Source organism: Gossypium hirsutum, chromosome D13, assembly GCF_007990345.1.
Source record: "Gossypium hirsutum isolate 1008001.06 chromosome D13, Gossypium_hirsutum_v2.1, whole genome shotgun sequence".
Taxonomy (NCBI): domain Eukaryota; kingdom Viridiplantae; phylum Streptophyta; class Magnoliopsida; order Malvales; family Malvaceae; genus Gossypium; species Gossypium hirsutum.
In genome coordinates this window covers 13,130,297-13,143,780 of record NC_053449.1, presented here as the reverse complement: position 1 = coordinate 13,143,780, position 13,484 = coordinate 13,130,297, and the positions used below count along the sequence as shown (strand labels likewise).

The following is a 13,484-nucleotide window of genomic DNA, read 5'->3' as shown; positions in this document are numbered from 1 at the left end:
AAAGCTTGGGTTGATCTCCACATTTGAATAACTCAATTTCCTATAAAAACTCATGCCGTTTTTGAAGAAAAGAAAAATAATTTTTAAAAAGTAAATGTGTGACCAAAATGAAAATTTATAAAAGTTGGGTGACTAAAATGAGTGTACAATAGCATTGAATTAATGGGGGTGATCAAAATGAAAACTTATTAAAGTTCAGTGACTAAAATGAAAACGGTTGTTAACGGTAGTGCCCAATTTGTAATTTTTTTTATTTTTAGTGCTCAAAATGAAAACTTGTGAAAATTGGGTTTACCTTCAGTGTAACAATAACAGAAACGAAAGGGTTAATTCATCAATATCCTCATATTATCTCATATACTTTAAATCGATCTTAAAATTTAAATTGTCTTATTAAAAACTTGAAGTTTTCAAAGCATAAATATTGTATCAATTAGGCTCTTTGGTAAGTTAGTTCGGACATTTCTTTTGGCCATCATTTTGTTTGGATTTTACATTAAACCTTTTTAAAACATGTGAATCAAATTATAAATGTGTTTATTTATGATCTATATTTATATTATTGTTGAAGTGTTTGGTGTCACCCCTTAATCGAAGTCCAACTCAATTGTTAAATTACCAAAAACTATTTTTTTAAAGTAAGAAACAAAATCGTGAGGGTGTTTATGTATTTTATATAAAATCTAAAAAAAACACACACCGACAAGATTTAAACTTAAGAAAACATGGTTTTCAACATCTCAATTTTACCATTTTAACTAAAACTTCTTTTTTTTACATTAATTTTTATAAGTATATTTATTATATACATCTTTTGGAATAAATTTTAAAACTACACAAGAACTTTGATTTAATATGTAATTTGATATATGAACTGTAATTTGGTTCAATCATATACATGAAACTTTGATTTGATGCAATCATACACATAAAACTTTGATTTTGATTTAATTATACACATTTAAAGAAATAAATATATCAATTTATTTATATATTAGGTAAATATAATTATTTGTGTATGCGTAAACGTAAAATGGTTATATATTAACAATTGTGTTAATAATTTGTGAAAATTTTGTATAACATTGCACAAAATTAAAGTTTATGTATAACATTAATGCACATTTGGTCAAAGTCCATGTATTGTTTTGAGATGGTAAAAGTACCATGGAGGCCCTTCTACTAGGAGTAGGATTGCATTTTACCCCTATATTTAAAAAAAATGAGCAAATTAGTCAATTTACACTAGATCTAAGAGCAAACAGGTCCTCTTATTAAAAATTTCATTCATTTCTACTATTAAAAATTAGTCTTTGTATGTTAGAATAAGGTACACTAGCACGCCACGTTTAACTGTCTGGTTATCATGTCATCCACGTTAATTTTTAACCATTGAAATGGATGAAATTGTTAACAAAAATGATCATTTGCTCTTTGATCTAATGTGCAAGTACTAATTTGCCTATGTTTTGAATAAGGCATAATGACTTATTTGGCTTTTCAACTTAAAAAAAGAAAACAGAAGAAGTCATTTTAGCAGTTTATTGAAATTTTTCATTCTTTTAACACTTGAACTTGCATTGTTTTGTCAAATCACTTCAAAATTAATGGAAAAGTTAATATATGTTAACTTTTTTTACGTGGCATGACATCCACATATATGTCACATTAGCAATTAATTATTTTTTAAAATTTAAAAATATTTGCTAACATGACATCCACGTGTATACCATATTAGCAAAGTTAACAAACATTAACTTTTCCATTAGTTTTAGAGTGGTTTGACAAATATTGCAAAATTAAGGGCTAAAAGAGGTGAAAAATTAAATGAATGGTCTTTTATAAAGTTGAAGGGTTAAATAAGTGATTTACTTTTAAATAAATAGATAAAATCCAGTTTCACTTCCACCATACTTTTAAACATGAGTGCGTCATAAAAGGACAAATAATGTGAATGTAACATATCATATCCTTGTAAAAAAGAAGAAGTTAAATCATTGCATGATGTTAAGTAGAAAAATTATAAAATTATAAATTAATATAACAATACAATTGCATTTTAAATTCTGTAAAAAGAATTTTTACTTTGCCTCTTAGATTAATCATTCCTATAATAGGTATAGATTTGTTTATAATTTAGTACACTTATTTTATATATTTTACATGTGATTAGAGTTGAAGCTAACCATCATCAACTGATGAAAAAAATTGATTCAAACGAGAAACGTTTATTTACAATTAAACCCCAAAAAATAGAAGATAAGCCATATGTAAATTATAATTAAAAAATTAGATTAAAATATTTCATAAATTTAAATTTTAGTAAGAATTTAGCTCCTCTACTTTTTAGAATTCAAGTCCAATTATTATGATTGTTACTATTATTTTGTTAAATTCAGATTCACTTCAACGTGATTTTTTCAATTATATTGTTATTAAGTGATTTTTTTTATTTCAAAATGTTGCACCTATCAATTTAACCAAAAAATTTAATTATGTTAACAATTGGAATCAAAATTTAAAATGAAAAATAAAACTACAATAACTAAATTTTAAATTTATAAAGTTTACAGGGATTTATGAGATATTTTAACATATATATCAACTGAAATTCGTATGGAAAGGCTCACGTTTTCAAACTTCTTGGGAGCTTTTTTTATCGCAATCCCCATTAATCAAGCGACGTACAGAGCACAAAGTTTTTGTGCTTTTATATTATATAATTTTCTTCTGATTTTGATCTTTCTTCTTCGATTTCGCTGTATATGAGAAAAGATTAGGGTTTTCTCTTTTTAAGTGTTCCATTTACATGTCTCCTTCTTTTTTCCGAGTTATAATAGCCGCTACTTCTCTCATTATCGTTAAAAGATTTCATTTTTGTTTTTGAGATCGCTAACCATTGATTTAGTTTTTTTGATGCGATTGGGTAAGTGCTCTGACATTTCTTTCTTTCTATTCATCATGATTTTTTTTTATGATTTAAAGAAATTCTTTTTCTTCTTCTCAAGAATAGATTTACTGAAATGAGCTCTTCTCTAGTTTGCGTAAAACTAACGTTAAATCCACTGATCTTTGTTTCTGAATCTCTGACGATCCGTAAAGATTTAGCTTTCTTTTTCTTTTTCCATTGATCTAAAATTTGGAAACTAATTTGCAGGTTAAAAATATTTAAAAGAAAATGGCACTGAAACCGAATTCAACTGACACAAGAACTAGGAGTTCGATTCAAATATTCATTGTTGTGGGATTATGTTGTTTCTTCTACATATTAGGAGCATGGCAAAGGAGTGGTTTCGGTAAAGGGGATAGTATAGCTTTAGAAATGACTAAACATAGCGCAGATTGCAGCATTGTCCCTACCTTAAACTTCGAAACCCACCACGCTGGTGAAGTTGGGAACGTAGATGAATCCGAAAAGCCCAAATCTTTCGAGCCCTGTCATCCCCGTTACGTTGATTACACGCCTTGCCAAGATCAAAGTCGTGCCATGACGTTTCCTAGGGACAACATGATATATCGGGAGAGGCATTGTCCGAGAGAGGAAGAGAAGTTGCATTGTCTTGTCCCGGCGCCTAATGGATATGTGACTCCGTTTCCTTGGCCTAAGAGCAGGGATTATGTGCCTTATGCTAATGCACCCTATAAGGCCTTGACCATTGAGAAGGCTATTCAGAATTGGATCCAATATGAGGGTAATGTGTTTAGGTTCCCGGGTGGAGGAACGCAGTTTCCACAAGGGGCTGATAAGTATATTGATCAGCTTGCTAAGGTCATTCCGATTACTAATGGGATGGTTAGGACTGCACTCGATACTGGTTGTGGGGTATGTCATATTTGTCATCCTCTTGAAAGCTTTTCAATTGATCATTTTTTGTACTCTTGGAATTTTTCTTTATGATCTATGTAGGTACTGAGTCTAGCAATTGGTTCTTTTTCATAGGTTGCAAGCTGGGGTGCATACCTTTGGAGTAGAAATGTTATTGCCATGTCATTTGCGCCTAGAGATTCACATGAAGCACAGGTTCAATTTGCTCTTGAAAGAGGTGTACCTGCTGTTATTGGTGTTCTTGGGACCATCAAGATGCCATATCCATCTAGAGCTTTTGATATGGCTCACTGTTCTCGTTGCTTGATTCCATGGGGAGCAAATGGTAAGTCATATATCTTATATTTAAGTTAAAAAAATGTTTTGGTATTTTAGGTAGATTGTCTGTTTTGGTGTTGCATTAGTGAAAACTTTTTAGGGATGAAGTTGAGTAACTGATGCACCATAATGGTTTTGTCTGTTGGCAGATGGAATGTACATGAAGGAGGTTGATCGTGTTCTTAGACCTGGTGGTTACTGGGTACTTTCTGGCCCACCAATTAATTGGAGGAACAATTACAGAGCATGGCAACGTCCCAAGAAGGAACTTGAGGAGGAACAGAAAAAGATCGAGGAAGTTGCCAAACTTCTTTGCTGGGAGAAAAAACATGAGAAAGGTGAAATTGCCGTTTGGCAAAAGAGGGTCAATGATGAAGCTTGTAGTGGTAGACAACATAATTCTCAAGCTAATTTCTGCAAAGCTGAAGAAGCTAATGATGTATGGTATGAGCTGCGCTTGGAACTTTTAGAATCATACAGTTTGCAATAAAAACAATATCACTTGTTCAAGTTACATGCGGGAAAACAGTTGGAGTAGTTAAAATTGCAGTGAAGTATATTGCCTCTGCTCTGTCAATGTTTATGCCTGCATTCATATTAGCTTCACACCTGTTCGCATATATTATAGTTAATCATGTCATTGTAACAGAAACTGCCTTAGCCCTTCAAACATTAGAAGTTGGTACCTGCAATGCATGTCTCATGACTTGGAACCTATTTCTCTAGTCTAGCAGTTTATTAATATCATCAAGTCTGTAAACCAACTTCACTAATTCCCCTCTGTTATTCTTAGGCTAGCATGTGATCCATATGTGGGATCTGAAACCTTTTAGTTTCAGGGTTTCTTTCTTGCATTTCTTTCGGGGTTTTTAAAACCGACTGATATATTTCTACAATTTATGTTGCATGGGCATTGCATTGGATCTGAGTAATCTAATTCCTTTTAGAGCTCAAATTTCATTTGAATCAACTTCTCTTGTGATGTTTGCTAGGTACAAGAAAATGGATGCCTGCCTTACTCCATATCCAGATGTTAGTAACCCAGAGGAAGTTGCTGGCGGGAAACTGAAGCAATTCCCAGAGAGGCTATATGCCGTCCCTCCTAGAGTTGCTAGTGGAAGTGTTCCTGGAGTTTCTGTTGAAACATACCAAGGGGACAATGAGAAGTGGAAGAAGCATGTTGGTGCTTATAAGAAAATCAATAGACTTATAGACTCTGGGCGGTATCGTAATATTTTGGATATGAATGCTGGGTTGGGAGGATTTGCTGCAGCTCTTGACTCCCCTAAATTGTGGGTCATGAATGTCATGCCCACTATAGCAGAGAAAGATACCCTCGGTGTTATATTTGAACGTGGATTAATTGGCATCTATCATGACTGGTAAGGCTTACTAAATTTTGGCTTGATTTGTGATGGCTTCTGTTCAAAAGTGTTTTTGTTCTCTTTTCTTTCCAATTGTAATGCTAATTAGTTTTTGCCGGAACTTCCTTTTAATTTCCCCTATAATATCTGATATCCTTTTAGTCTCCGTTTTAGGCTATGAACTTGAAGTGAAACTAAATGAATATCTTCTAGCGATTTGTAGACTTTATTTGCTTGCCAGAAAATCACTGCCTTGCTTATTAAGTTACCTGGCTACAGTTGAGCTATTCTCCATTGTCCTTACTTCAATGCTTTGAAAACTAATAATGTTTGTTCACTTAATATGGTGGCATAAACTTGAACTTGGTTTTTGTTGTCTTGTTCTGGTTCAGGTGTGAGGCTTTCTCCACGTATCCAAGGACATACGATCTCATTCATGCTCATGGTCTTTTCAGTTTGTACAAGGACAAGTAAGTATCCATAATTAAATGTGCATTCAATTGATGTACATGAGTTCATGTTTGTTAACTAGTACTTTTCTGTACTCGTATATTGATTGGTTCGAGTCACTTCTAGACATGTGATATGTTTTCACCATAGTTCCTAACAAAAACCTATATCCCTGTGTATTTATTTGTTCTGCAATTTCTATAGTTTGAAATCTCTGTATGGAGCCCACCATTGTTAGAGCTATATCACATCCCGTTTCTTATCATTAGAACTTAATATATTTATCCAATGTTTGCAGATGTAATCTGGAGGACATTCTATTGGAGATGGACCGAATTTTGCGTCCAGAAGGCGCGGTTATATTCCGCGATGAGGTAGATGTTCTAATTAAAGTCAAGAAGATAACTGCAGGCATGAGGTGGGATACTAAGATGGTTGACCATGAAGATGGTCCATTAGTTCCTGAGAAGATATTGGTTGCTGTTAAGCGATATTGGGTTGTAGGTGCAAACTCGACATCCGTGCAGTGATCGGCAGAGGAGAGAGCAGACTTTGAAACCTCGTCGTTATCTGAGCCACCAATGCTTTCTGTTACATGAAGTTTGTGACATCAATCCGATTAATTCCCGGCCTGAAATTTTTTTTTCTGCTTGATTGTGCCGGTATTAGGGAGGCGGGTCACAAGATTTCAGGTAACAAACTATGGATGGATCATCGATCACTGTGGGTTCATTTGTATTAAATTATAAACAGACAGCTATAGAAAGCTTTATATCTAGTTTTAGTCTTATTTGCAAAATGTTAGCTCGAGAAGTTAATGCATGTTCTTGTCTGTCAAGGTTTTCTTTATTTTTTTGATGATGCCTAGATTAACCCTAAGAATAATAAGTATATGTATTAAAACATTTATTATGTTACAAATATATTTTTTTATTGAAATTGTGTTATTCAATTTGTGACAGAAACGTTTTTAAAATAGTCTATATAGATATTTTTGGGAAAATAAGGCGTATAAGCTGATTTTGAAATTTATTTAGGCCTTTAGGTCGGTTTTAAAATTATTTAGGAAAATAGGTCGATTTTAAGAGAAAGTTCGCTTAACCATACATGTTTCAGGAAAGCTCGCCTAGCTGAACGTGCTAAGTTGCAATTTTTACTTTTTTAATACAACTAATTTCTTTAGTTGGATAGTTAAATGTTCGTGGTTTAATCTTTAAGTCCCAAGTTTGATTTTTTTTCACTCACACTTATATTTGGTTAAATGGTTAAATAATAATGATTTCATCATTGAGACCTAAGTTCAATTTCTTTTTCATAACACATTTGTAATTTTTATTTCATATTGTTTCAAGTTTTTTTAATCAATAAATATATTGTTATCAATTTTTCAATTTTAATTTATAACTCTTTTATTCATAAAATCAAATAATTATTACAAATATGATTATTTTTAGTAAATTAGTAAATATTTTTGTATGTGTATTTAAAATATTTTACATATAAACATAATGGTATTTCAAACAATTAATTGAAATATTTTACATATAAAAATAATAATTATATTTGAAATAATTATTTTATTTTATAATTTTAGAAATCACCATACCCACAATATACGTGGAGAAAATAAATATGACATATAAATATTATATATAAAGAAAAATATATCAAAAAAATTAGTTGATGTTTATATTATATATAAAGGAGTTATTGATTTCAAATATTTTTAACATAATGATATATGTAAAGTATATATTTTTATTATATAATTACATATTTATTATTTGATTTTATGAATAAAAGAGTTATTAATTAAAACAATGAATTAAAATAAAAAATTAAAAACAATATATTTATTAATTAAAAAAAGAGAGCTTGAAACAGTATGAAATAAAAACTACAAATGTGTTTAGAAAAGGGGAATTGAAATTGTGATAAAATTATTATTATTTAATAATTTAATTAAGGAAGCTAATATGCTAAAAACATTCATAAAAAAAAAGAAACTTAAAACAACATGAAATAAAAAATATAAATGTAAAATAATTATTATTTAATCATTTAACTAAGGAAGGTGATATGTTAAAAACATTCATTAAAAAAAGAAGCAGCTTAAAACAACATGAAATAAAAAATATAAATATGAGTGGAAGAGGAATCCCATTAGTATTTAGCCATCTGACTAAAAAATTTAATTATATTAAAAAAGTCAAAAATTGCAAGTTAAAGGGAAAGCGTGTTCAGCTAGGTGAGTTTTCCTAACACGTGTATGGAAAGCTCACCTAGCTGTACAAACTTTTTCTCAAAATCGACCTATTTCCCTAAATAATTTTAAAACGGGTCTGAAGATCTAAATAAATTTCAAAATCGACCTATAGGCCTTATTTAGCCGATATTTTTCTATCATTAAAATAGTTTGTAGGTATTAAAAAAAATATTTTCATACAGAAGATGAAGAGTTTATATTATTTATCTTATATCAAATGATATTTTTGAAAATAATAATAATTATTGATAGAGTAATTAAAAATGTAAATAATTTTGTTAATTAAATTTTAGTTGTGTTGGTAAGATTAAGATTTTTGTGCATTTAACTTTATATTATTTATAATTGTTTTAGATGTTCTTGATATTAACTTAATGAAATAGTCAAGTAATTATATATAGAATTTTTATGGGTTAAATTTTACAAATATATCGAGAAAAATTATTTAAGAAACTAAGCTATTTTTTAAAAAAATTTATTGATCTATATTGTTTTTCGAGAGAGAAAGAAAAATACATTTTGTAGGACGCGTTTTCACTGCCACATCAATGAAAATGCACCCTATAGGACGTGTTTTCCTTTCAACGGTAACTATTCCAACGATAATTTTTCCAACGACTAAAAGGATTTCAACAGCAAAAAATTTTCCTATATAAACCCCTCCAAACTTCATTCTTTTCAACCAAATACTCAATACTAATTCATCTATCCTAAATTTTCAATTTTCAATTTTCAATTTTCAATTTTCAATTTTCAATTTTCAATTTTCAATTTTCAATTTTCAATTTTCAATCCTCAATTATTTTTTAATTATTTTTTATGATTAACAAATACATCACTTCTCATATTATATACGGGCTTATGTATGCTCCAATACCATCCATAATTTAACGAGGATTAATTTGTAACATTTTCAAATTTTTAGTTCAATTATAAATCAAAACAATTCAGAGCTCAATTTAATCATCATACATCAATAGTCAATCATTATTCATAGCATATATGTGAAAACAAAACTTAAATCGGGTCCATGGGACCTTAAAAATAGTTTGGAATAGGGACTAATTTGAAACAAAACAGAAAAATGTGAAAAAAATTTTAAAATAAGGGTCACACGGCCGTGTGGATCAAGAATATGGCCGTGTGACCAAATCATGTACAGTTCAAAGTTAGGGGCACACGGCCATTTCTCCAGGTCGTGTAACAGCTTAATGCCGTGTGGAAAAGCTTGCACCTTAAAAGCCATGTGCCACACACGACCGTGTGGCAAACTGTATCCTAGGCCGTGTGCAACCAAAATGACTTCAAAAACAAGTAATTTCAAACACCATTTATTAGGTCAAACCCAACCATTTCCAACCATTACCACCTATTCAAAATACATTCAAACATACTAAAAACATTTAACCTAAATGCCTAATCAATATACCCTCGTTGGTACCACAATTCAAACATTTAGAATCCAACTCACATACATTATTCCCAAAACACAAAACATGTATCTATCAAGCATTTCATAACCTTAAATCACAATCAAAACCAAACTTGGAAAGGTATGAATCTTACCACTTATATACATATGGTTAAAACATACCAAAAGAGCCAAATAAACACAACCACAACATCACATAACAAAGCATGGAACAACATGTCTAATAACAAGCGAAGTTGAACTCCTAGTATATGCCACTTATAACCTAAATCAAAGTAATCACAATTTATACTGAATCAATAAATGGATAGTGTGAGCTCCGACTTGAACTTCTAACCGACATAAACTTTCGACGATCTACAAAAAAAACAACACAACGGATGTAAGAAAATCTTTGCTTAGTAAGTTCGTATTAAACTTAAACTTTAACTTACCGTAAAGATTGTAACTTAAACATTTTGCAATTAAAATTCATAAGCAAGGTCATGAGTTCATTATTAACCTATACATATAACAAGTCTCACAAGGTTAGTGAGTTCACATTTATGAAACTTATAACTTTATCATGTCATAAAACATATACAAGTAAACACATTTGATATATCATTCATTCAACATTTATTCATTTAACAATTCACATTTCCATTTTAAGTGTTCATTTCAAATGTCCCTTCTTACATATCTATCCATATAAACATTTCATAAACCACTTCATATAATTATTTCCATATAACCAATTCATATAATTATTTCGTTTATCTGTTTCCGTATAACTGATTCATATAACCACTCCATATATCTATTTCTATATAACCAATTCATATAGCCATTTCAAAGTATTAACACCTTAACACAACATGATTCAACAATTCCAAGTCAGTAAACAACAATATATGGATATTCAAAATTCATATTTTTTTTATCAATTTTAATGAAACAGTTTAACACTGCACAATCTTTGTTTTTCCGATGGAACTTTGTCAAAGAACTCAATACACAAGTTCGAGAAACAGATAATGCTCATTTGAGCTAATCGTATTCAGAAATATATGTGTCAGGTTACCCATTCGAGCTAAACCAATGACAACACAAAAAAAATAGTCTAGGCTAAACCTTTAAAACGACAACAAATTACTAGTCTAGGCTAAATCTGTGTCACATGTATATCCGAGCCCGCAACAAATGCTAGAGCTCAGTCCAGAACGGGAATCATTCAGAAACCTCATGTATGAGACTTTTACTCAATCCATCGGAATTATCACAGAATTCAATTTATTACCACATCGTCTGATTTCTAATTTCAATAGTTTATCTACAATTAATTAACAACATTTAATAACGAATTGTAATTACGAAAGATAGTATGAACTTACCTGTCGAAGTGATTCAACTATGAGGGACTGATCGATAATTTTTCCTTTTCCTCGTAGATCCTTCGATCGTTGAGATTCTTGATCTAAAGTATAATTTAATTTAATTAAAACTATTCAAACCACATAAATAGTCAAATTTATGCATTTAATCCCTTTTAATCACATTTTACAAATTTACCCCTAAACTTTACCCTTTATTCAATTTAGTCTTTAAACTCGAAACTATCAAATTGAACACAATTAAGCTTAAACCACGCTAGCCGAATTTCCTATAATCCTTGAACAACCCATATATTTCTCAATTTCACAAAAATCCCATGTAATTTTACTAATTTAATAATTAAATCCTTAATTATCAAAGTCACTAAAAAATCTTTACAAAATAATATTATTTAGCTATCAAGCTTACAAAACTATCATAAAACTTCAAAAGTTTCACAAATTCAAGAATGTCACTTTTCAGAACATTTAACAGTTTCACAAATTAACACCCGGGTTAGCTGGACCTAATTGTAATGATCACAAAAATATAAAAGTTACTAAAAATGAGTCCCGAAAATACTTACATGAAAGGAATAAAAATTAGCCGAATTCTCCAATCTTTCATCCATGGAGTTCTGATGTTGAAAGAAAAAAAATGAAAGTGGAAGATGATGTTTTTGTTTTTTCTTGTCATCGATTTTTTATTCCAATATTTGAAATTAAATATTAGGCATGTGCTAAAATTTATAAATTCATACTACAATTGTATGGATGCTATATGTAGATCCGAGGATTCAAGAATACGTCTTGGCTGAATTTTTGGTCAATCACAACATCTGTCACGTGAAAGTGCCATCAATTGTTTTTGCAACAGTCAAGATGCAAGAATTTGACTGAGTGATTGGACAGTTTGGGTGTACACAACGTATTTCACCACCACCCTAGGAGCTCGATGACTTGCACAAGATTTACATGCAGGGGAGACTCGAGGAAGATTTTCCAATATTCCAGAAGAAGTATATCGATATTTGGCAGCATAGGTACGATTACTTACTAACACGTAAACCATTTCTCACGCTGGATTTGGTGACATCTCTTAATTACATGGATTGGTTCAGGTATAACGACAAGTCGTATCTACTGCCAACTTCAGAAAGGAGTAGGCAACGTCATCGTAAGAGGCCAAGATGAGGGCCCATCAATCCTAGGTCAGAGAAGATGTCGCGGGGGGATCAACATCTGCTTCATCTGCACTGGAGGACCTGATTGTCGTGCAACCTCCTGGGCTGTATGGTTCATTTATTTTTGGCTCTAACCCAATTTATTTGACACAAGCATCACAACACGCACACTCATTCCTCGCATCAACACCTTCAGCTCCAGTTTATTTTACACAAGTACCACAGCACACACAACCATTCTTTACATCAACAAATTCAACACCAGTTTATTTTACACAAGCACCATAACACACACAATAATTCCCTGCATCAACACCTTCTTTAGGGATATATTTCACATGATCGTCGCCCACCTATCATATTACATGCCGGTCTCGCTAGCAACATTGACACATTTGGTATTGCGGACAATTGCTGTAACACCCCGAACCCGAACCCGAGACCGACACCGGAGTCGAACACGAGGTGTTAACAGACTTTAAACCCCTTATAAAAAAATTTCCCAGACACTGCCAATCTGCGTACTAGTCGCTTTAAAAATCATATCTTGAGTTTCACAACTCGAAAATCAGTTTCGTGATTTTCCCTGAAACTAGACTCATATTACCATCTACATATTTTTTTCTAGAATTTTTGGTCGGGCCAATTAGTACAGTTTATTAGTCAAAATCTCCCATGTTACAGGGATCGACTACACTGACCTTTGCGCATTACGACCTGGATATCTCCCTGCACAGAGCTTCAATACTGATGTCGTTTGTTTCTATAGAAACTAGACTCAGAGAGGAATCTATACATATATGGTATGACTCCTAATTATCTCTGGTTAATTTATAATGAATTTCCAAAGTCGGAACAGGGAATCCAGAAACCGTTCTGGCCCTGTCTCACGAGAACCTGAATATCTCTTAACATACTGTCCATATGATCATTTCGTTACTTTCCTATGAAAATAGATTCATCAAGGTTTGTTTACATAATTTATTCACTATTTAATTCCCTTCCTACTATTTTTAGTGATTTTCCAAATCTACATCACTGCTGCTGTCAGCATCTGCCTTTAAGGTAGACTTTACCTATTTCATAGTTTCCATGGCCCATCCTTGTTAAGCATATCCACACCTCTCAATAACCATATCCATACCAAATAATTATAACATTATACTCAAATATATATAAGCCATTTTCGCATGGCTATCCAAAATTATACAAGTCCAAAGGGTCCATGACCCACAACAAACGGGTAGTCCTATACATGCCATTTCGAAGTTCAACCAAAATTGTACCAAAAG

At 31.4% G+C, this 13,484-nt stretch overlaps 1 protein-coding gene across 1 annotated transcript; it reads left to right on the top strand.

The window, feature by feature from the left end:
• Positions 1 to 2,631: 2,631 nt before the first annotated feature.
• On the top strand, positions 2,632 to 6,790 carry LOC107920499 (probable methyltransferase PMT2). Its single transcript, XM_016850241.2, has 7 exons — positions 2,632 to 2,926; positions 3,158 to 3,823; positions 3,941 to 4,151; positions 4,294 to 4,588; positions 5,137 to 5,526; positions 5,901 to 5,978; positions 6,257 to 6,790. Exons 2-7 carry the CDS (start codon positions 3,179 to 3,181, stop codon positions 6,486 to 6,488), a joined length of 1,851 nt encoding a protein of 616 aa, XP_016705730.1. The 5' UTR covers positions 2,632 to 2,926; positions 3,158 to 3,178; the 3' UTR covers positions 6,489 to 6,790.
• Positions 6,791 to 13,484: the final 6,694 nt, after the last annotated feature.